General features: G+C 45.0%; 2 protein-coding genes across 4 annotated transcripts in view; both read right to left on the bottom strand.

Annotated features, from left to right (window-relative positions):
- Positions 1 to 14,663: 14,663 nt before the first annotated feature.
- Positions 14,664 to 18,679, bottom strand: HMGN2 (high mobility group nucleosomal binding domain 2). The gene is made up of 6 exons (XM_070404439.1): positions 18,472 to 18,679; positions 17,453 to 17,497; positions 17,218 to 17,247; positions 16,590 to 16,640; positions 15,931 to 16,026; positions 14,664 to 15,526 (listed from the first exon to the last, which is right to left on the bottom strand). The coding sequence occupies exons 1-6, from the start codon at positions 18,484 to 18,486 to the stop codon at positions 15,491 to 15,493; spliced, it is 273 nt and encodes a 90-aa protein (XP_070260540.1). The 5' UTR covers positions 18,487 to 18,679; the 3' UTR covers positions 14,664 to 15,490.
- Positions 18,680 to 19,633: 954 nt separating this feature from the next.
- Positions 19,634 to 23,456, bottom strand: part of DHDDS (dehydrodolichyl diphosphate synthase subunit) — a 30,146-nt gene continuing 26,323 nt past the window's right edge. For 2 of the 3 annotated variants that reach the window (XM_070404435.1, XM_070404436.1), the window contains exon 9: positions 19,634 to 21,948. In XM_070404435.1, the coding sequence (XP_070260536.1) occupies positions 21,709 to 21,948 (240 nt within the window). In that variant the 3' untranslated portion in view covers positions 19,634 to 21,708. The remainder of the gene's footprint in view (positions 21,949 to 23,456) is intronic. The other variant, XM_070404438.1, reaches the window with a different exon arrangement.

Raw genomic sequence — 23,456 nt, 5'->3', positions numbered from 1 at the left:
CCCAACCAGCTCACCGTGGTGTGGATGAGAATGATCCCTCTCAAAGGCAGCAAGGCCTCCAACAACCAAAAAGCTTTAAGTACCTACAAAATGAATAAACAAGTAGGGAAAGTCCTCTCATATTCTTGCCTCCCCGTTGTGAAAATAACAAGTAACGTTTAAGGAGGGCTTACTGTATGCTAGGCATTTACTGAGAATTAATTTTTTAGAGAGAGAGGAAAGGAGAGGCAGAGAGACAGACACACATCGATGTTACAGGGAAACATTGATAGGCTGCTTTTTGCACCACCCCTACTGGGGATCGGGGATCAAGCCTGCAACCTGGGAATGTGCCCTGACCTGGAATCAAACCTCCTGCTTCATAGGTCAACTCTCAACCACTGAGCCACAGCGGTCAGGCCGGTTCTTGTTTTTTTTTTAATAGACTTTATTTTATGAACAGAAGGTGAAGAGAGTTTTCTTATACCCACTTGCCCACCATCAACATCCCACACAAGAGTAGTGCACTTGTTACAGTTAATGAACTTACACTGACACCTCATTATCACCCAGAGTCTAAACTTTAATCTCATATAAGTGTTGGCTTTTAACCACTATGCCAGTCTCCTGCTTTAATTGAAGGCCACTTTCCTGGTATAGAATTTTGGAGGATATAGAATTTCTATAGCAGGGGGAGTGAAAGGTATTCTAGGCAGGAAAGTTGTATATACAAAAAAAGGCATGGAGGAATTTTCAAGGTAATTGGTGAGTTTGACTTGAGAAGAGGCCCCCAATTGTTAGCTAATAAATCGATTATCAACCTCTGCCGGGGTCTTTTCCCCATCTACAAGGGTTCAGAAATCTGGAGAAGGGGCTGTGCATAAATGGATTAAAGAGACTAGAGAATAAATATGAATTTAGAAGGCATGGGGGAGCCAGATGGAAACTTAGTTCTAGTGACTAAGCTCCCTGAATCTCCGGATCCCCTGGCTTTTTATTCCCACATTTTGCCCTATGCAGCCCCTTGAGTGTGGCTCTTCCACAAAATACCACGTGCGGGGGGCGGGGGGGGGGGGCGCGTGTACAGTGCGATTGAAACTTCGTGGCCACACTCAAGGGGCCAAAGAGCCGCATGTGGCTCGCCAGCCGCAGTTTGCCAACCACTGCCCTATAGCAAAGCAGATATACATCTCAAAGGTAAGGCTTGGTAAACAATAAAGGATTATTAGGTTGGGAGAACTGCCCTCAGCTGTCTGGCCGCAGGCAATAATAAGCCCTGCTGAAGCTGTCTGTCAGCCTTCTGATGAACTTCTCGTATTTATTATGTTAACTACTGGAATTTGCTTCCAGCAAACTTCATTAAGTTTGCCCTAAATAGTAAAGCCATGAAATAATGGGTTTAATGTGCAAGTTTTATTTTTTGAAATAAATACGTACTACTTTAAAATATCTGGTCATATACCACTAAAACCATCACTGGAGACCCCAGTGGTGGTCCTACCCCATTGTGGAAAAGACTGCCAGACGGAATTAGTGAATGTGCCCTGGGCAGGTAGGATGAGGTCACTGTTGAGCCAGGTTCATCTATGTCCCAAGTAAAGGGCTTGCTGCTTTTCATAATTCTTTCTGACCCCTCAGACCTACCAGTGTATCAAATCTTATCTTTTCTGTTGGGCAATGCTTTGGTGGCTCCCCTTCTGTTCTGGATGAAGAGTGAATGCCTTAATATGGCTTGCAAAGTCCTTTGGGACCCTAGGATTGGCCCACCATGGCCCAATCAGATTGGTGAAGAAAGGAAGGTGGGAGACAGGATTTCCTGGAGGAAGTGACATTTGAGCTGAAATCCAACAGATTTATGACAGAGAGCCAGATGATGGTGGTGAAGAGCTTTTCAGGTAGAAGAAACAGATATGCAAAATTCCTGAGGCAGGAACACTGTACATGTGAGCACCTGAGAGAGACATGAGGCAGAGGCAGGGAGAGGAGCTTGTAGAGGCCAGTTCCTGCCTGTAGTCCCTGGAGGCCTCACAAGGTCTTAATTGCTTGCTGTGCCCTATGGGGAGCCATTTAGAGTTTCAAGTATAGGAATGACTTTTAGTTAGTTACTCAAATAACAAGTACTCTTTGAGCACCTACTCTGTGCAGAAGGCTGGGAATTTTACAGTAATAAGACTCCTCGTCCCTGCCATCAGGAAGTTTATAGTCTTCTTTTATAAACAAAGTTAAATATACACAGTTTAAAGAAATAACAAGTATAAGGTTTTCTGTGAAAACAAGGCAGTCCACGACCCTCTTCCCCCATTTCCATTTTCCCAGAAACATTTTCAACTCTCTTAGCTGACTATATAGTTATTTCCATTATCTCTAAGTAACATGTTTTGCCATTTTTGATGTTTCTATTTTAAGCACTACCTCTTGATTTTCTACTATGGGAGAAAAAATTTTAACTCTCTTTCCCCATCACCTGTCCCACCATTCACATAATCCCCACCTCCCCAAACTGCCAACGTAATTTTGGTTAGTTCAGTAGTCATTGTTGACATGACTATATGTAAGACACAATTATTTTCCTTTCCTATACAACTTCTTTACAACTTCTTGTTTCCTCAGAGTTAATAATTGTCCTGTTTTGTCACTTGCTTAATTTTTATGTACTCCACTCTCCACCAGTTATCTAAATCTCTTCTCAAGAAGTTCATACAAATCGGGTGTCTCTGGAAGTGGACATGGAGATAAAGATGTTTATTAGGGATCAACACCTGTGAAAGGAATGGGTGAAAGCAGGACTGGGCAAAGGGAGAAGTCCAACTGCAATGAGGCCTGCCAAAGCCTCTGCCAACCTGGCAGAGAGCTCTGGAGCAAGCCTTGCCCATCAGAATGTCCTGAGCCCAGCCGACATGGCTAGACCCTCAGATTCTGCCTGACTCAGTCACCCAGTGTAGGCTGCCCCAGGGGAGGGTGTGATATTGGGGGAGGGTGTGATGTTGGGGAGGCAGCTTTCTGCATCTGAGGCTATCCCTGAAGGAGCTGACAGCTGGAGGAGGCGGGTCTGCTGTCCAAACTCCCCAAGTGGGAGGGTTTTTTTTTAGTATATTTTTATTGATTTCAGAGAGGAAGGGAGAGGGAGAGAGAGATAGAAACATCAATGATGAGAGAGAATCATTGATTGGCTGCCTCCTGCACGCTCCCAACTGGGGATCGAGCCCTCAACCCAGGCATGTGCCCTTGACCAGAATCGAACCTGGAATCTTTCAGTCCCCAGGCCGACGCTCTATCCACTGAGCCAAACCAGCCACAGCAGCAGTCCTTTCTAATGGGGGCTCTCCATGACTACCACTTCATGTATTCTGTCAATTTCATTTTCTTGAAAAAACTTTTCTTGGAGTTTTCCCTCTGCTCTAGGCTGGAATGTTTGCTCTTTATTCTGGACAGGGAAACATCCAGATTTTGTTGGGTTTAAAGTTTGTACAAGTTGGGGGCCCTTAAAAAAATACAAAATTAGGTATAATTTATTTAGATTGATAAAGCAATAAATTCCTGGAGCTTCAGAGCCTTTGGAGTCTCAGGGCCTTTTTTTCTGAGATCTCAGTAGGTAATCTGGCAGAAATGCTTTCTGGTTGACTTCTCCTACCCGCCAAGAACCACCTACAATCCCCAGCCCTCACAGGGGCGGGGCAAGTGCCGTAACCTGAAGTTGAGGCTGTAGGAGCTTCTCAGAAAGCCTGCCTCTGACCGTGGGGTCTTCTTCACAATCATCCTAGGGATTCCCCTCGCCTCACTCCTATGTTGAATTGCCTTTTTCTTGATTTACTCCATCCTTTTGGTGGAGAATCTACTCTAATAGTTTCCTGGGGAAAAGGGTTGGGAAGGTGACTTTTTCTGTTTCTAGAGGAAAGGTGCGGGCATGCTCCTGGGAGGGAGAGCACGCCTTTGAGACTTTGCATGCCAGCAAATGTTCCCTTTTGGGATGGTTTCTTTTGCTGTTTATTTTGATGTAGTCCCATTTATTTACTTTCTCCTTAGTTTCCTTTGCTCTAGGTCCTAGAGTCTAGTGGTCGGCAAACTGCGGCTCGTGAGCCACATGCGGCTCTTTGGCCCCTTGAGTGTGGCTCTTCCTAAGCCTTAGGAGTACCCTAATTAAGTTAATAACAATGTACCTACCTATATAGTTTAAGTTTAAAAAATTTGGCTCTCAAAAGAAATTTCAATCGTTGTACTGTTGATATTTAGCTCTGTTGACTAATGAGTTTGCTGACCACTGGTCTAGGAGATGTATCTGTAAGCAAATCGCTAGGAGAGATGTTTGAGATTTTGCAGCCTATGGTTTCTTTTTGAATTTTTATGTTTTCATGACTTACATTTACATCTTTTATACATTTTAAGTTTATTCTTGTGTATGGTATAAGTTGGTGGTCTAGTTTCATTTTTTTTTTTTTTGCATGTATCTGTCCAATTTTCCCAACACTTTTTTTTTAATGTAAAGGTTCAACATTGCAATCTTTTTTTTTTTTAATCCTCATCCTACGACATTTTTCCATTGATTTTTAGAGAGAGTGGAAGAGAGGGGGAAAGAGAGAAATATGGGTGAGAGAAACAAATCAATTGGTTGCCTCCTGACCAGGGCCCAGGCCGGGGAGGAGCCTGCAACCAAGGTACATGCCCTTGACCAGATTCAAACCTAGAACCCTTTAGTCCAGCGGTCACCAACCTTTCAGACCTCACAGACTACCAGTGGTCTGCGGACCACCAGCTGGCAATCACTGCTCCAAAGGTTTCCTTAAATCAGAGGTCACCAACCTTTTGGACCTCATGGACCACCAGTTGACAACCGCTGCTTTAGTCTGCAAGCTGATGCTCTATCGACTGAGCAAACTGGCTAGGGCTCAACACCATTTATTGAAGGGACTGTCTTGACTCCACTGAATGCTCTTGCCTCCTTTGTCAAATATTGAGTGTAATGGCTTGGGTCAATTTCTGGGCCTTCTGTTCTGTTCCATTGATCTATATGCCTGTTCTTGTGCCAGTACCAAGGCTGTTTTGATTACAGTGGCTTTGTAGTATAACTTTGATATCTGGTTTTGTGATCCTTCCAACTTTGTTCTTTCTTAAGGTTGCTGCAGCTATTTGGGGTCTTTTTTGGTTCCATATACATTTTTGGAGTGTTTGTTCTAGATCTGTGAAATATGCTGTTGGTATTTCAATAGGGATTGCATTGAACCTGTAGATTATTTTGGGTAATATGGACATTTTAATGATGTTAATTCTACCAATCCATGAACACGGTATATTCTTCCACTTGTTTATATCTTCCCCTCTCTCACTTTCTTAGTATTTTTTAATTGACTTCAGAGAGGAAGGAAGAGGGAGAGAGAGAAACATCGATGATGACAGAGAATCACTGATTGGCTGCCTCCTGCACACCCCACACTGGGGATGTGCCTGCAACCAAGGTACATGCCCTTGACCAGAATTGAACCTGGGACCCTTGAGTCCGCAGGCCGACACTCTATCCACTGAGCCAAACCAGTTAGGGCTAAATATATTTTATTGATTTTTTTACAGAGAAGAAGGGAGAGGATGAGGGATAGAGAGTTAGAAACATCAATGAGAGAGAAACATCGATTTAGCTGCCTCCTGCACACTACCTACTGGGGATGTGCCCGCACACAAGGTACATGCCCTTGACCGGAATCGAACCTGGGACCCTTCAGTCTGCAGGCCAACGCTCTATCCACTGAGCCAAACCTGTTAGGGCAACATTAAAAATTTTTAATAGCCGAAACCGGTTTGGCTCAGTGGATGGAGCGTCGACCTGCGGACTGAAAGGTCCCAGGTTCGATTCTGGTCAAGGGCATGTACCTGGGTTGCGGGCACATCCCCAGTAGGAGATGTGCAGGAGGCAGCTGATCGATGTTTCTCTCTCATCCATGTTTCTAACTCTCTATCTCTCTCCCTTCCTCTCTGTAAAAAATCAATAAAATATATTTAAAAAAAATAAAATAAAATAAAAATTTTTAATAAAAAAACCCCCACCTAGTCCTAGCTGATTTGGTTCAGTGAATAGAGTGTCAGTCCGAGGACTGAAGGGTCCTAGTTTCAATTCCAGTCAAGGGCACATACCTCGGTTGCAGGCTCTATCCCTGGCCCTGGTCAGGGCACATGTGGGAGGCAACCAATTGATGTGTCTCTCTCACATCAATGTTTCTGTCTCTCCCCCTCCATTCCACTCTTTTTTTTTTTTTTCTTGAAATATATTTTATTGATTTTTTACAGAGAGGAAGGGAGAGAGATAGAGAGTTAGAAACATCGATCAGCTGCCTCCTGCACATCTCCCACCGGGGACGCGCCCACAACCCAGGTACATGCCCCTGACTGGAATCGAACCTGGGACCCCTCAGCCCGCAGGCCGACACTCTATCCACTGAGCCAAACCGGTTTCGGCTCCATTCCACTCTTAAAAAAAAATTAGTATGATGGAGTCAACGTCAAACAGATTTATCATTTTATGCTGCTGTAAAAGGATTGAGGAATCTCTATAACAAATTTCCAAAATATATTGTTAAATAAATAAACAAGGTAGAGAAATGTATAGTATTCTACCTTTATATAATAAAGATATATAAAGATGTAACATTTATCTGTTTAAATTAAAAAAAAAAAAGGAAAAAAAAAGGAAAAGATTAAATAAAATAAAAAAGGTTACTGCCCTGGCCAGTGTGGCTCCATTGGTCAAGCGTCCTCCAGTGCACTGAAGGGTTGCTAGTTCAATTCTGGGTTGGGGCACATGCCCAGGTTTCGTGGCCAATCCCTGGTCAGGGTGTATGTGAGAGGCAGCCGATTGATGTTTCTCTTTCTCTCACCTCCCTCTCTCTATAATCAATAAAACATATTTTTTTTTAAAAAAGGTCACTAACTGGGGAGAGAACAAGTCAAAGGATAGGAATAGATTTATTTGACTATATCTTGTTTTGTAGATTAGACTTGGAAATATGTCCATATTTTACATGATTAAAATTAAACAAGCCCAGCTGATGTGGCTCCATGATTGAGCATTGACCTATGAACCAGGAGGTCACGATTCAATTCCAGGTCAGGGCACATGTCTGGGCTGTGGGCTCCATCCCCAGTGCGGGGCATGCAGGAGGCAGTCGGTCAATGATTCTCTCTCATCATGGATGTTCTATCTTTCTCTCCTTCTCCCTTCCTCTCTGAAATAAAAAGTAAAAAATTAAACCAGCGCAAGAAATTCTTAAAAATGGAAGAATAACACAGGTTAAATTGCCCTGGCCAGTGTGGCTCAATGGTTGGAGTGTTGGCTCAAGCACCAAAGGGTCTCAGGCTCTATTCCGGTCAAGGGCATGTATGTGGGTTGCAGGTTCAATCCTCAGACCCGGTCGGGGTATGTGTGGGAGGGAACTGAGCCATGTGTCTCTCAAGCATTGATGTTTCTCTCTCCCTCTCTCATCCCCTCTCTTCTTCCCTTCCATTCACTCTCTCTAAAATCAATGGAAAAATATCCTTGGGTGAGGACAAACAACAAACCCCACCAAAAAAACAGGTTAACATAAATGTGTACCCAGTTAGTAGCAAGTCACACAGAGAGGAGCCATACTAAGTAAGTTTAAGTCACAGTACATTGAGCATACAGGCCCAGTAGGAAATATTGTACTCCCAAGAACAAAAAGAACGGCAAACAAAACTTTAACCTGCCTTTTGTTATTCTGATACTGTTGTGTAACATGGGATAAAACAATGGAGTACCTTTGATGTTCTAATATTATAATTCAGGATACATATGAGAACTGGGATTCTTAGCATTGAGGAAAATATACAGATGTGAGAAGAGTTCAGAAAAATTTTTGAAGCCTTGAATTTGAATAGAAAATATCAATGTGTTTTATGTTTAAAAAGATGTTTTATCTTAAAAAACATATCCTACCTCTGTGCACCAAAAAGGCTATAAACATGACCAACACAGCAGCAATGGGCATTCTAAATCCTAGATTTTGGTATCCCAATGCCATTCCCGACTAAAAGAAACCAGGGTCCCCCCCCTCCCCCCCTCCCAAAATAGTCGACTCCAGATCTGGAGCAGGAAGTGTACAAGGTAAGTAAGGAACATCCTATCATACCTGATAGCAAGGAAGTTACCAAATACAAAAGGGTTGTATCAAAAGGACTCAGAAGCCAACTTGAAGAGGCCTCCACTGGACAAAAATAAGGACAACTTGAGCATCATTAAGTTTTATGACTACAATGAACTAAAAAACAGGATAAAGTTAATTCAGTGATCATGATACTAACACACTAAAAACCCATCCACAGGTCACTTTGGAGGATGCTAGTAAATCAACTCATTACTTTGAAAACTGGCCAAAGACGTGGGCATTTATCTTTCCCAGTAAACTGTAACTCTGGATACCAAATAACAGATGAGTGCAAGTTTCTCTTTTATACGTATTTCAGGTATTATATGAAGAAGGAATGGAATATTTAAAAGATCACATTTTGAAACCTTTGATAAATTAATGGATCTAGGCATTTAGCTTCAAAGGCTGCAACATATAAAGAGACAGACATGATGTGACTCCTGATGAAAACATACAATACTATAAAGTTTTGCCACTAAATCTGAATGCAATTACATCTATCTTCCTAATGAACAGAAATACAAAGGATAGAGAAACCTGTTAAATGACACTGTAGAGATACAACAGCAAAATCCAGACTGGGAAACAGAGATGAAGCTCAAAGAGATTCCAAGAAACATGCCAACCACTTGCATTATTACTATTTCTTAATTTTTACTGAACTTATTGGGGTGACAATGGTGACTAGCATTTGTATTATTTAGAGCCTGTTTGAATTAAACTTGAGTATTTCATATTAAGGAATATTAATTTTTGGGGTATGCTAATGCTATTGTAATTGTTTTTTGATTTTATATCATGATACTAACACACTAAAAACTGTAACTCTGGATACCAAATAACTGTAACTCTGGATACCTTTCAGAGAGGAAGGGAGAGGGAGAGAGAGATAGAAACATCAATGATGAGAATCATTGATCGGCTGCCTCCTGCACGCCTCCACTGGGGATCGAGCCCACAACCTGGGCATGTGCCCTTGGCGGATTTGAACCTGGGACCTTTGTCTGCAGGCCGATGCTCTATCCACTGAGCCAAACCAGCTAGGGCTGTAATTGTTTTCTAAAAGTCCATATATAGTCCTGGCCAGGTAGCTCAGTTGGTTAGAGCATTGTCCCAATACACCAAGCTTGTGGGTTCAATCTCTGGTTGGGGCACATCTAAGAGGCAACCAATGAATGCATACATAAGTGGAACAAATTGATGCTTCTCTCTCTCAAATCAATAAAAAACAAAAAAGTCAATATATATATAAACATTTATGGATGAAATATGGAAGGTTAAAGGTTTGCCTGGCCTATGTGGCTCAGTGGTTGAGTGTCCACCTATAAATCAGGAGGTCAGGGTTTGATTTTTTTTATTGATTTCAGAGAGGCAGAGAAACATCAGTGATGACAGAGAATCATTGATAGGCTGCCTCCTGCATGCCCCCTGGAATCAAACCCACAGGCAACCCGGCACGTGCCCTTGACCGGAATCAAACCTGGGACCCTTCAGTCCGCAGCCCGACGCTTTATCCACTGAGCCAAACCAGCTGGGGTATTACAAATATTCTTAAAAATTTAAACAAAGTTGGCCATGAGTTGATAATTGCTGAGGCTGTGATACATGGAGGTTCATGATATTCTTTTCATTTTTCCCCCCCTAAGTCAGCATGATTTAGGCATTCACTAGAGATGTGTGATCATGAAAAACAAGGTCTCTGGGGTAACTTTCAGGTTTCTTGCTTGAGGGATGGAATGATGCCGAGGACTGAGGATATTTTTTCCATTGATTTTTGGGAGTGAAAGGGAGGGGGGAAGAGAGAGAGAAACATTGACATTAGAAAGACACATTGATTGGTTGCCTCCTGCTTGCACCCCGACCAGGGTTGGGGAATTGAACCTGCAACTGAGGTATGGGCCCTTGACCAGAAATCAAACACGGGACCCTTCCCTCTGCATGCTGATCCTCTAACCACTGTGAACTGACTAGGGCAGTAGTGGTGCTTTTCACTGGATCTAGGAAAAGCAGGGAGGCAGGTTTGTGAACAAGATGGGTTCCATTTTGGTCATGTTAAATCTGGGTGCTGAGGCACATCTGCATGGGACTGCACAGGTTGGTAGAAATACTGAACTCAAGCTGTGGGCAGATGAAAATGTGTCAATGAGTGACATTACAGGGAGAAACTGTGGAGAAGGGGGTCTCAAAGGGATTTGAGGAAGGATCACAGAGCCTAGAACTAGACAAATGATGTCTTAGAAAGTGGAAGGCCCAGTAAACAGTCTAGAACAGTTTTTTAAAAAATGCTTTTTATTTATTTTTATTGATTTCAGAGACGAAGGGAGAGGGAGATAGAAACATCCATGATGAGAATCATTGATCGGCTGCCTCCTGCACGCCCCCTGCTGGGGATCAAGCCCACAACCCGGGCATGTGCCCTTGACTGGAATCAAACCCAGAACCCTTCAGTCTGCAGGCTGATGCTCTATCCACTGAGCCAAACCGACTATGACTAGAACAGGTTCTAACAGGAGGAAATGCTTGGGCTCCTACTGCATACCACATAAAAAAAAAACTAATTCAAAATGGTTCAAAGACTTAAATTTAAAAGCTAGTTATTTAAAAATCTTAGAAGACATAGGTGTAAATTGTTATGACCCTGGGATAGGCAATGGATTTAGATATGACACCAAAGCACAAGCAACAAAAAATTAAATAAACTGGATTTCATCAAAATTAAAAATTGGCCTGGCCGGTGTGGCTCAGTTGTTGGGTGTTGACCCATGCACCATGAGGTCACTGGTTCGATTCCCAGTTCGGGTACAGGCCTGGGTTGGGGGATTGATCCTCAGTAGGAGGGAATGCAGGAGGCAACTAATCGATGTATCTCTTCTCTTATTGATGTTTTAACTCCCCTTCTCCCTTCCTCTCTCTGAAATCAATAAAATCATATAAAAAATTAAGAATTGTTGAGTCAAAGGACACTATCAAATTAAGTGAAGAAAACTCACAGAATGGGTGAAAACACTTGAAAATCATATATTTGATAAGGAACTAGTATCCAGAACATATAAAGAACTCCTGTACCTCAACAATAACAATAAATAACCCAATTTAAACATGAGCAAGGAATTTGATAGTTCTAAAAAAAAAAAAAAGATATACAAATGGTCAATAAGCATATGAAAAGTTGCCCAACATCCAAGTCATTAAGGAAATACAAATCAATACCACAATGAAATATTACTTCATATCCACTGAGATGACTAATAAAGAAACAGGGAGAAAATATGTCTCTATGACAGGAAGAAATTAGAACCCTCGTACATCGCTGGTGGGAATGTAAAATGGTGTGGAAAAATGGCCTGGCAGCTTCTCAGAATTTACACACAGAAGTACTCTATTACCCAGCAACTCCACTCCGAGGTCTATGACCACAAGAATTGAAAATATGTCCACATGAAAATTATATGTAATACTCATAGTATTTATAAATGTCCCAAAAAGTAGAAATGACTCAAATATCCATCAGCTGATCTATGAGTAAATGAAATATGTATTATCCATATTACCAGACATTTGGCAATAAAAGGAATACATGGTATGACGTGGATGAGAAAACATTATGCTAAATCAGAGAAGCCACTTACAAGACTACATTATTGTATTTAGATGAAATGTCTAGAAAAGGCCAGTCTATAATAGAAAGATTTAGTGGCCTAGGATTGGGGGGAGGAAGGACAAAAGTGACTTTTTAAAAAAAAATTAAAAAGTATGTATTTTTATTGACTTCAGAGAAGGCACATGTGATTTCAGAGAACCAAAACCCGGGCATGTGCCCTGACCAGGAATTGAACCTGGGACCCTTCAATCCAACACTCTATCCAGTGAGCCAAAGCGGCTAGGGCGACTTTCTTTTTGTATAGGATTTTGGAGTGATGACAATATCCTGGAATTAGTGGTGATACTAAAAACCACTCAACTGTTTGCTTTAAAATAGTGAATTTTATGGTGTGAATTATAGCTCAATTTTAAAAAAGGGTGGGGCTTGTGCTCAGCAGTGCTAAATGCTGCAGTGAAGCCGAACAAGGTGAGGCCTGGAGAGAGCATGGGATCCCAGCATGGCAGGAAGATTGTCCACTCAGTTAGGGTTAAGATAGCCCTTTCCCTCTGGTCCATCATCTGTCCCTCCTTTATTTAATTCCAATAGTCTGAACCCTAAACAGACTCCCTGCTTTCATCCCTTTGGCCATGATTGATTTGGGAGTACACAGGCAACTCAGTTCTGCCCAGTGAAACTTGGGTGGCTGAGGGGCTTCTGGGAAATAATAATTTTTTGTAAGATTTTTTAAATTGCTTTTTAGGGGAGGGAGGGAGGGAGAGAAACATTGATGGGCTGTGGGGCATGTGCCCTGAAGGGGAACTAAACCAGCAGCCTTTCAATGCAGGATGACACCCAATGGAGCCACACCAGGCAGGGTTCATTATTCTTGAGAAAAAAAAGTGGAAGTCTTCTTTCTGCCTCTGGAGGTTTTTGTCAAGCTGAGGCCTGAAGCAGCGGACTTGGTGAGGTGGTTGGACATATTGAGGGTAGCAGAGGACACAGGTTGTAAAGACCCTTAGAATAACCCTACCTCAGAATTTGTCTTCAGATAAACCCTCATTAAGTCTCCGCCCCCCCCCCCCCCCCCCGCCCCCAAGCATCCTAATGTAGGTTACTGGTGACTCTTCCTGAGATGGGTAAGAATGGGCTTGAGACAGGGCTCAGGGGAAGGGAGTCCACTTTTACATTTTTCTCTCTATGACCAGACTTAATTCAGGTCAGGGCTAGCACTGAGCATACTATTATGGCTATCTTAAATGTCCTTACCATATTTTCATGTCTGGTTTCTTGGTTTTTAAGCCTAGGTACTCTTGTGATCGACAGCCAGTCAAATCAGTAAACATTTTCCAGGAAGTGAAAACAAAAAATTAAGCTCAGCCCAGCTGGCGTGGGTCAGTGGTTGAGTGTCAACCTATGAACCAGGTCACGGTTCGATTCCCGGTCAGGACACATGCCTGGGTTGTGGGCTCGATCCCACGTGGAGTGTGCAGGAGGCAGCTGATCAATGATTCTCTCTCATCGTTGATGTTTCTCTCTCCCTTCCTCTCTGAAATTAATAAAAATATATATAAAAAAAATTAAGCTCACCCTACCTAATTTCTAGGTAACAGAAAGAGGGTTACTAATGAGTTTAACCTCAGCCAATTATGAGTCTGGTTCTTAATTATAAAATGAGAATAATCTACAAAGGACTGACCTAAACATTAAATGAGCACATAGCAGCTTCTAAAATAGTCCACAGGCTCACCACGTTTTACTGAATCTGAACTCATACAAATATTGATAAAGTAACCCCCATTTCCTCAAATTCTGCAACTTCTGCTCAAATACCAAGCTATTGAACCCCCTACTCCTAACAGCTGTAATGGAAAATAACCCCCCCACCAAATAAAAATTAATCATTACAACCTGGAACTATTTCAAGAATGAAGGCAAATGGCTAAAAATTACTTAAGTGGACAAATTATACTTTATACAAAAGGGGCCTCCCAAGTAGAAGTCAGAAATTTTTGACACAATTGGGGGTTTGAATCCTGACTACTCATGAGATGTACACATAACGGCTACTCTTTAGATGTACACATAACCTTGAACAAGTTTCTTCATCCGAGCCTGTTTCCTCATCCATAAAAATGGTGTTAACTTACATTACACAATTGTCCCAAGACTGAAGATCAGATAGAAAACCTACCAAGGAAGAGCTGAACTGGTATGACAGTTTGACTAAGCAGATAAAAAACAACAACTCAGCAATGTCAAGGTATTCCCCCCCCGCCCCCCCCGCCCCGTAATGTCCAATTTACTTAATTCCCTCAAAAAAAGAGGCGATTTGTGATGAATTTATTACAAGCTCTATTTCCTAACAGATTAACTTCCTATTTCCCTGGAGGAAAGGGTTCTCTGCAGAATCTTCAAACTAAAGCAATCAGTCTCCATTAACGGCTTCATTTTTGGAGCTACAATTCACCAGTAAGGACAAGAGTTTAATCAATTCACAGAAGACCTGAAGGTCTGCTTGAAAGCAGACTGCCATCTGCCTTAATCTTATGGTCAAGTGTATACAGACACAGAAGCACTTTCTCCTGACACGACTATAATTGGATCTATTAACGTTAATTTTACAGAAATTTTACATGTGAACTATAGAGGCTATTTTGCTGTTAACTATCAGGCTGAAATCTTAGATCTACCAAGAAAGTACACTGCAGATAATGCTGCACAACCAAGTACAAAAACCACACCTGGGCTCCCAGCCTTGCACTACTTGTCTACTTACTGCTTCTGGGATCTTCCTAACTCCACCTCAAACTGTATTCTGTCAACAGGACAGAACTGTTCACTATTATAGATTGACTGTACATGGAACCTTTACACCTCACACCAGAATGGTCCTGTCCTTAGACTTGGAGAAACCAGGCTCCCCCACTAATGGGAAAAGATTAGAGGCAGCATTCCAAGCCAAACTGTATCCAGCTTTATTAAAGATACTTTTCATAAACAATCATGGTATTTCAGGCAGGACATGGTCAGACAATCGTTAACAGTATACAACAACTTCAAACTCCCTTCTTCAATGAACTACCCAAATCAGAAAGCCACTATAAAACCCAATGAAGTCTTCATCTGATGCTCTGAACAGGGAAAGTTTAGAGTGAGGGTTGACATTTCACATTAAGCATGTTGTTTAACAACTTTTCACAAGCCGACCCTGACTTTCAGGAAATGAAATGAAAATGGCAGAGAATATCAATCTGTAGATCCACAATCTGAAAAGGAACTGCTGCTCTTTTGAGGGATGCCATCTCAATAGTGACACTGGAAAGTCCAGATTGCCCAACATACTGGAAATCAATTTTTTTGGGTCAGGTCCCAAAAGGTCTCTGGGCTTAAGAGAGCCAAAGTCTATGCTTAAAGTGGAGAGGGAGAAAAGGACATAAAAACGAATTTTAGTTTTCCCACACGACAAGGTGTTTGTGCCACAATGGCTAATGTGTGTCAACATCAAGAGATCCCTCCTCCCAGGAACCAAGAGGAAGTTTCTCAAAACTAGAAGGGAAAGGTATTTCCCCCCCATGTCAGTCCAGCTTTGGAGACATTCTATTAGTACTATATGTCCTTCCCCCCAAAAATAACAATGAAGTGTTCTGTGTGCTAACAACATAGCTTAAAAAAAAAAAAAAGTAAAACAAAATTCTGCATTTTTATAAAACTTGATAAAAAATAGTATTTCAAACTGTACAGTCACCAGAAATACACAGTTATCAAAAATGCACACACTTCACTTGGCATCTCCAGCACCTTCAGCTTTCTGTGCCTAAAAGAAAAATAGACAGATTAGTATAACACGTAAGAGTTTGAGACTATCTTCACCCATATCCCATATATAACATTATTTTGCTCCTGGGCCAGCCAAAGCTCAGGTTTTAGATACTCTGAAACTGAGACTTAGTATTTCTTTTGAGAATGGCTTGGTAGGAAACTTTGCTAAAATCAGGGTAGGGAACAAATCAGCATTAGAAGATCTGAGGTTATTCTCAGCTTCAAAACTCTTTAACAGTGATGGCGAACCTATGACACGTGTGTCAGAGGTGACATGCAAACTCATTTTTTGGGGTTGATTTTTCTTTGTTAAATGGCATTTAAATATATAAAATAAATATCAAAAATATGTCTTTGTTTTACTATGGTTACAAATATCAAATGAGGTAGCAGTTGTACCTGGTCTGTTTTGGCATCTCCATTTTCTGCAGGATTATTCCCATCTTTGCCAGCATCAGCTTTCCCCTTTTTCCCTTTCGGTACCTTCTCTCCCTTCTAGAAGACGGTAGAAAGAAAAAAGCTGTTTCTCCTAATTTCTTATTACCAATGTGTGGCCTACAAAGTTCTGTACAAGGCAGGATTGTTTATAAAAGATAACATACAAACTATAAACCCTCTCCCACTGATAAACAACTGATCAAAACTAGGCCAAATGATCTATAATATTCTGTGGCCCTAAATATATAGAATTTTTTATCTGAGTATAAATAATAGGATAGCATAAGATAGCTTAAAACTTGGGAGGTTAAATACTGAAGAAGTGCAATATTTCTAAACTAATGATAGTTCTTGATATACAAATCTCAGGAATAAGTCAAGCTATCAAAACAATTCAGAATATCCATTAATGGAGTAACCATTATTATGCTGCATTAAGATACTGAAGGACAGTTCTCATTTTTGTGAAAGTGAACAATTAGGGCATAATTATAAGGCCCAGTCCTGTTAACTTTGTCATATATCTCAACTTTGTGCCAACAGATGAAGTTATTATATAGCAGATCTCCCGTAAACATGAAATCCTGCTCTAGAAACACCTTGTCCCCAGTCCCACTCACCTTTGCAGGGGCCTTTTTAGGCTTGGGCTCTGGCTTTGGAGGAGCAGGTTTCTTTTATTTGGAGGAGAGAGGGGAAGACAACATTAGTATGATGAGCCAAAGAAAACAAACTACAACCAAATCACAGTACCAGCAAATTTTCCATACTTCATAAAGATTTTGTGGCTGACTTCCCATTAAAATGTCCAATCTTGCCGAAACCGGTTTGGCTCAGTGGATAGAGCATCAGCCTTCGGACTGAGAGGTCCCGGGTTCGATTCCGGTCAAGGGCATGTACCTGGGTTGCGGGCACATCCCGGGTGGGGGATGTGCAAGAGGCAGCTGGTCGATGTGATGTTTCTCTCTCATCGATGTTTCTAACTCTCTCTATCTCTCTCCCTTCCTCTCTGTGAAAAATCAATAAAATATATTAAAAAAAATAAAATGTCCAATCTTCAGAAACCCACTCAAGTAATAATCAGGAGTGTTCCACTTTGACTATAAGCCATGAAAATTTCCCAACCAGTGAATCTCAAATGGGTGAGAGTCCACAGTGTAGCAGCAGCTCATTAAAACCAGCCACCGACCATCACTCATGGGAAGCTAGTTTCAGGAATAAAGATGAAAATTTACAAGCAGACATACTTACAGCTGATAACCTGGCGGATCTTCTCTGTGGCTATTTTAAAAAATAGAAAAATGAGAAAGTTAGAAATAAAATAGTCCAACCACTTAAGAAAAACAAGAGTCTTAGTGCCAATCTTTTCTGGACTATAGGATGTGAAGAGAGCTTACTTAGGCAAATTCAGTAATAAGGGTATGGTGAATTACCACCAGAGAAGCCCAAAGCTTCGTAAGACTCCAAGAGAATAAACAAGACTTACTTCGTCCTTCACCTTGGCTTTATCTCCTTTAGCATCCCCTTCAGCCTATAAAAAACAAAACAGAAACTCAGAAACCTGCAGCCTCCGAGGTAATTTTTAATGACTCACTAAGCTTAACAGTCCAAAGGAAAAAAATTAAAAGTAGTCTTGCACACAACTTCCGTAGGATACACAAATCGTCAGTGTTTAGCACCCGCGCCTCCTATGCAAATACCCGAAGTGCTTAGGAACTGTGGGCGTGCTTATTTGTGTACACATCATGCCAAATCCAGCCCAAAACTCGCAGGGTGTCGGAACCTCAGCCTTCCCAGAGTCTCGGCCAAGTGGCCCCAGGGAAACGCGCTGAGCTGGAGCGCGGAGTGCAGCGCAGGGCCGAGCTGCCTGCGCCACCGCACCAGGCAGAAGCAGATGCAACAGCTGCAGCGGGTGCAAACAAACCCGTCCGGAGGCGGGGCCCGAGCGCCGTTGCCATGGCAGCCGTCGAGGGCGGGAGACGTGAGGCTCGCGCGCAGCCCGGGGAATTCGTGGGCGGCAGCGTAGCGAGTCCCGTGCGCCCGGGCCCTGGGAGGGGGCGGGGCTACACCGCGAAGCCCCGCCTCCTCTCGGCGGCGGTTTTTTTTGGCGGCAGCGCGTTACCCCGCCCGCCAACCCCAAGCACCGCCTTCCCGCCTTTTCGGGTTTGAATTGCCCGCCCGCGGGGAGGGGGGGGTGCCGATGGGGGAGGGGGCGCGGGGCGGGCACGTCTAGCCCGAGGGGAGCGGGGGTAAACAGCCACCAACATGGCTCCTCCCGCCGCGGCCGCCGCTCCTCCAATATGGCCTCTGGCGCCCGCGGGCAGCCGAGACGCGCAGGGTTACCCGGGGGCCACCTGACACCGTCTCGAGTGCCGGCGGTGGGGGCAGAGCCTGCTCCAGCCCAGCGCCGAACCTCGCGCCCCAAAGCCGGGCTAGCGGCGGCGGCGACAGCGGTGAAGGCGGCGGTAGTGGCAGTCCGGCGCCTGGGGCCCTCGCGCCACGTACCTTTCTCTTGGGCATGATGGCGATGGTGGCGGGACGTCCGAGCGGGACGCGGGGATGCAGCAGCGCGCGGGCCTTGCTCGGTCCGGGGGTCGATCTCGTCTCCTCACACTGCTAGGGCTCCGGGGGGTTTATAAAGTTTTTATAGCGCTGGGAGCCCCGGACCGGTTAGAACCGGATTTCACCTCCCGCCGCCGCTCATTGGCCCAGCTGGGGTCACGTGGGCGGGGTTTAAACTCACCTCCTCTGGAGGGAGTGAGGAGGGGGGTATAGGGGGAGGGCGCGCGAGACGGTGGCGCGCTTTGGGGGTGGGGGCGCAGTGGGGGAGGCGCGCGCCGAAGGCAGTAAATGGGGGGGGGGGGTGCGAGCCCGCGGGTTCTGGATTTCGGTATCTCAAGAGCCGGCGTTTACAAACTACCAAGTTCCTTCCACCTTATGCAACCGAGCTACCCACTTCTCCAAGCTGTGCGCCACTTAGAGCCATCTCAGCCGCTTTCCTTCCTGTTCCCGCTGGGGGCCCCAGAAGAAGGGTTTTCAAGGCCTGGCCGCACCGCCCGTCTCCGCCGGAGGCGGGAGAAAGCGCGCGGCTGGGAGGCACAGGCTGCAGTTCCAAGGCCAAAGCTAACGCCGAAGTGGGAAAGAGCGGGGAAGCCAGCTTGGCGCAGCCGTACGTGCATCGTTCCAAGCTGCCACTCGGAGGAAGCTTTCCGTGCATCTCACCTGGAAGGCAGCCCACCAACAGGGGACTGGAGGTGGAGCGGGAGTTCGTAGGGAGACTACACCGAGAGGTTACTTTCGGGTGCAGTGGGAGCTGTCCTTTCAGCACCCGTTGTCCTGCAACCTCCCCAAATATCAACGAAGCCCCCCGCCAAAGCCTCAGGTAGCTCCTAGAGGTTCCAGGATTCGCGACCTCAGGACCCTGTCACTGAGTGATGGAGATCCGCCGCCAGCCTACCAGCACTCCCCTCCCCCTACGCTCCACCCGCTTCGGAGACAGCAAGCTCAGCTGCCCCCACCCGACGCGGCCACCAAGCCTGGGCGCTGCAAACGCAGCTGGCGAAATCCCTCCTTCCACACTGGCAGGCTGGCTTCCTTTCACTTGCGCGAGGAAAGGAGGGTGGAGGAAAGCGTCCGGGGATTAGGAAACAAGTAGAGGAACAGGTGGTGTGATGGCAAAAGGGTTCTTCCATTGGCTCCCCTACCCCACACACCCCCAAAGCTAGGGATCCTGGAGGTAGCCAGGTGCACCTGAGGAAGGTAGACAATTGTAGCAGCAAAACAAGTTGTTCTGTCGCACTGTTAGCAAACAAATTTTACATCTAAGAGTTCTTAAATTCCTATGTGACACCCAGGGGAACACAAGAACACGATCAATATCCTCAAGTGGGGGCTTGGCTCACGGGTGGGAGGATATCTAAGTAGGTCCCACCTAATTTATTGAGGCAAGGCTTGAAGCTGGTTGGTACAAATATCTGTAGAAAGCCACCACAATGCGGCCAAAGCAACTATCTGCATCCCCTGCTCCTGGGCAGCAGAGGCCCCTGACTCTTCTTCCCACCTCTACAGTGCTCCTGGGGCACCCTGTCCATCCCACTCTGTGTACCTTTCCCAGAATACAGGACCTCAGGCCAGAGAGAGATACCAGCCCCATTAATCACTTCTGCACCCCAATCATATTAGGGGAAACCCAGAAGAGACAAGACTCAGCCATGCTCACAGGGGGCAGATTCCGCTTGCTGCCTCCAGTCCCATTCCCTTAATTGTAGGGCTCTGCGTTATAGCCCCACAATTCATGCCTCCCTAATTAAGGCTGTCAACTGCCCCATCGTAAAGATGCAAAATGCACAGCACCTGCTCTCTGGGAACCCTGTGCCAGGTGTGAGGGAGGCTTGCCAAAGGGTGCATCAAACCACTTCTCAATTGCAGTGTCTGCCATTCAAACTTGATTCTCTTGTACCAGGTATTTAGGCAGAGGAAGGCAGGGAGACTAAAGTATAGGAAAGTCAGGGGTTAAAGAGTATACTGGCAGCACGGCTTGCAAGACCCCATCCCTCCCCTAGAGGGAGGTGCTGGAGAAACAGTTTGCAGAAAGTAAAATGGGAAGACTGAAGAGTAGCCATTGGTTGGTATTACTGGCTGGTGCTTGCTGCTCTGGGCACCTGAAGCAGAGTTGCCCCCTTCAAAGGCACGAATCCTCTCAGCATCTCTGCAGTGAGGCCTGGCAGGAGAGGTAAGGGAAAGGACACAGCTCTTGACTCAACCCTCTTCTTCCTTATGGGCAGCCATGGCCCTCACAAGCTGACACTCCGACATGCTAAGAACAGTGGTCTCAGGGCCTACTTAGGAAGCCAGGCCTCAAAAGCCTGAGGAGGTGGGAAACGGAGTCTGAGATGGTGAGGGCAGGAGACAGTCGGTTGGGAAGTGGTTCTTTTGGTGTTTTTGGTTCTGATGTGTTTCAGGGAAGAAGCCTGTGCTGGACTAGATTCACCAGTGCCTATAAGGCCCTTCTTTTACCCTGGAGCCTGGCCGGAGCCCTGCAGGAGGAGGAGGAAAGCTTGTGTGGGCTGAGTCGACAATAGGTAATTGGATTGTAATCACCCGCCAGGCTTCTGTGCCATTGGGGGCGCTGAGCCTTTCAGTGAGCAATCAGCACTGCGTGGTGGGAGGGGGTAGAGATTCAATAGCAAATCCCAGGTGGAGAGCCAAGGGGGAGGACCAGCAGATGGGCAAATTTTCTTTCCATCTCTCCTTCTTCCTTGCCCAAATGACGCTGGCTGCCTATTAGCTATTTACCAGCAGATCTGAGGTGGAGCCAAATCTTTTGTGAAAGTCGGATGGAAAGCTAAGATGGATGGGTAAAGGGTGAGGGTTTGGGGAGACCTCTTCCCCACAATTGGGTGTTGAAGGATGTGCTGGGGGGTAGGGGGGAGGTGAAGTACATCTAGAAGCACAAGTAGAGGTGGCAAAGGCGGAAGGAGCAGGCAGCAGAAGACCTGGGGCTCCCTGCTTTCCAAACCTATTGGTGGAGCTACATTTAGTGTATTTGTTGGAGACACCCTCAACACTCCCAAGGGGCCACTGTCCCAGGCAACACAAAGGTATCTATGGCCACCATAAACTGGGCTCCCTGCCAAGCAAAAGGAACACAATTCATCAGGAGGGAGGTACCCTTCAAGAAAGAAAGGGGAGTGGGGCCCTAGAGGTGGAGGGCAGGGCAAAGTAGCAGGAGGCCAGCCTCACTCAGGCTGATGCAGTGCCCAGACGTGCCAGCCAATCAGCCCGCTTGAGTTCCAAGGCCTGCAGGAAACCTTGGACTCGCTCTTCCCGTCTGGCTGAGAGTTTGTGCAAGCGTGTCCGTCGGAGCTGGGCGTCCCCACTGGCCTGGAGCCCCTCTTGCAGCAGCTGCTCTGTCACTGCAGCCTGGTCCCTCTCCAGCTGCTGCCTCTTCCGCTCCTCTGCATACATGTCTCGGGCCTTCTGCTAAAGAAAAGTGGGAGTTGGGGGAGATCACTGGAGATCATTTTTAGGTGTGGGTGGGGCACAGGGCAGGCCAACTTAAGTAGAACAGTGGGGAAATTGTACGGGATTTGGAAAGGTCGGGCAGTAGGTGTGGGATGGGTGGTGCCCATGTTGTACAGGGAGGGCAGTGGAAGTTCTGGGTCCATCTTGGTTTGTTTTGGGTGGAAGCATCTGTATTTCTTAAAATTCTCAGGTTTGCACTTAGGGAACCAGCAAGTATGGATGGATCTGATTTCTGGTTTCCCCATCTAGCCTTGTGGCTTTGAGTAAATCCTCTCCTAACCTCATTTCTTCATCTGTAAAGTGGGGGTTGTGCCTACCTTGAAGAGTGATTTTAAGGACTAGAGCTAATACATGCAAAACCCTCTCTAGCATATTAGCAGGCTTTCAAACAAACAGCAATTTTAATGTTATATTATCTACTGTAAGGAAGGTTCTATTTCCTGCTTGGGGCATATCCATGGCATCATTTCCTTTGGTTTCCCAGGTCACCCTAAGAGTGCCATTCTCCTAATTTTTTAAGCTATTTTTTCAGAGTTGGGCTCCAGGCTTGCCTACCTACCATATGGGGACCAGCTGATTCTTCCAGCTAATGACCTTTCTGTTCAGCACTCTTAAGCCACTTATTGATTTCTGCCTAGTAGAATAAGTCTTAATGTCCATAGTCCAAAATTTACTTTTCCTGTTAGAAAATAAGCCCTTGAAGGTTCCATTGAGCCCTCAGGGCTCCTGGAACTCGCTCTGACATCAGGTAGGAGATCATATGCCCAGCAGCATTTCTTATACCTGTGTGTGTGTGTCTCCAGACAAATAAATCATAAACTCTTAGAGGGCAGAAACTGTGGCTTTTCCTCTGGCACTTGGGGCATCCTGTATGTGTGAAATACTCAACTGACTGACCATGTGATCCCAGGAGGGCAGGGAGGATGCTCGTGGGGGGGGGGGGGGGGGGGGGGACGGGAATCCCTTTGGAGCAGAACCAAGGCCCTCTGTTCCTCACTGATGCACTCTGCTCCTGCCACTTTAACGGGCTGTACCTCGTGCCAAAGCCCAGTGAGAAACTGCTTTGCTGCCAACTTGGTATCCTATACTCTGGTGACCCTTACCACATAACTCCACCTTATATTACTGTCTTTTTGTATATGTCTTTGTTCTACTCAGCCTGTAAATCTCTGGATTGCTGTCTTCATCCTTTAGGAATACAGTTACACCTCAGTTCTCGAACATCTCCCATCTCAAATAATTTGTTCATGAAAGAAATGTCTTGGTTGTCGAACAAAACTTGGATTTCAACCTGACAGCCCTTTCATGCTGACACCTGTATGATCACTCACAGTTTTCTTATGTGACAAATAAAAGAGAGAATTCAAGAATACGAGTCAGTTTACCACTAAACCTCGTGTTGTTAACATCTTAGGAAATTGTGCTGGGGATATTTTTGTATCATTTTTTTGTTGCTGCTTATTATT

Source organism: Myotis yumanensis, unplaced genomic scaffold, assembly GCF_028538775.1.
Source record: "Myotis yumanensis isolate MYYU_CA2020_CCGP unplaced genomic scaffold, mMyoYum1.0.hap1 SCAF_2, whole genome shotgun sequence".
In the NCBI taxonomy this organism is placed as follows: domain Eukaryota; kingdom Metazoa; phylum Chordata; class Mammalia; order Chiroptera; family Vespertilionidae; genus Myotis; species Myotis yumanensis.
This window is presented reverse-complemented; position numbering and strand designations above follow the sequence as displayed.

What these genes read in the sequence shown, in the direction of transcription:
- HMGN2 (XM_070404439.1), bottom strand. An exon ending in AAGCCAAGGTGAAGGACGAA is followed by an intron (nt 17,248 to 17,452) that starts GTAAGTCTTGTT and finishes TTTTTAAAATAG; the next exon opens with CCACAGAGAAGATCCGCCAG. An exon ending in CTAAAAAGGCCCCTGCAAAG is followed by an intron (nt 16,027 to 16,589) that starts GTGAGTGGGACT and finishes ACCGTCTTCTAG; the next exon opens with AAGGGAGAGAAGGTACCGAA.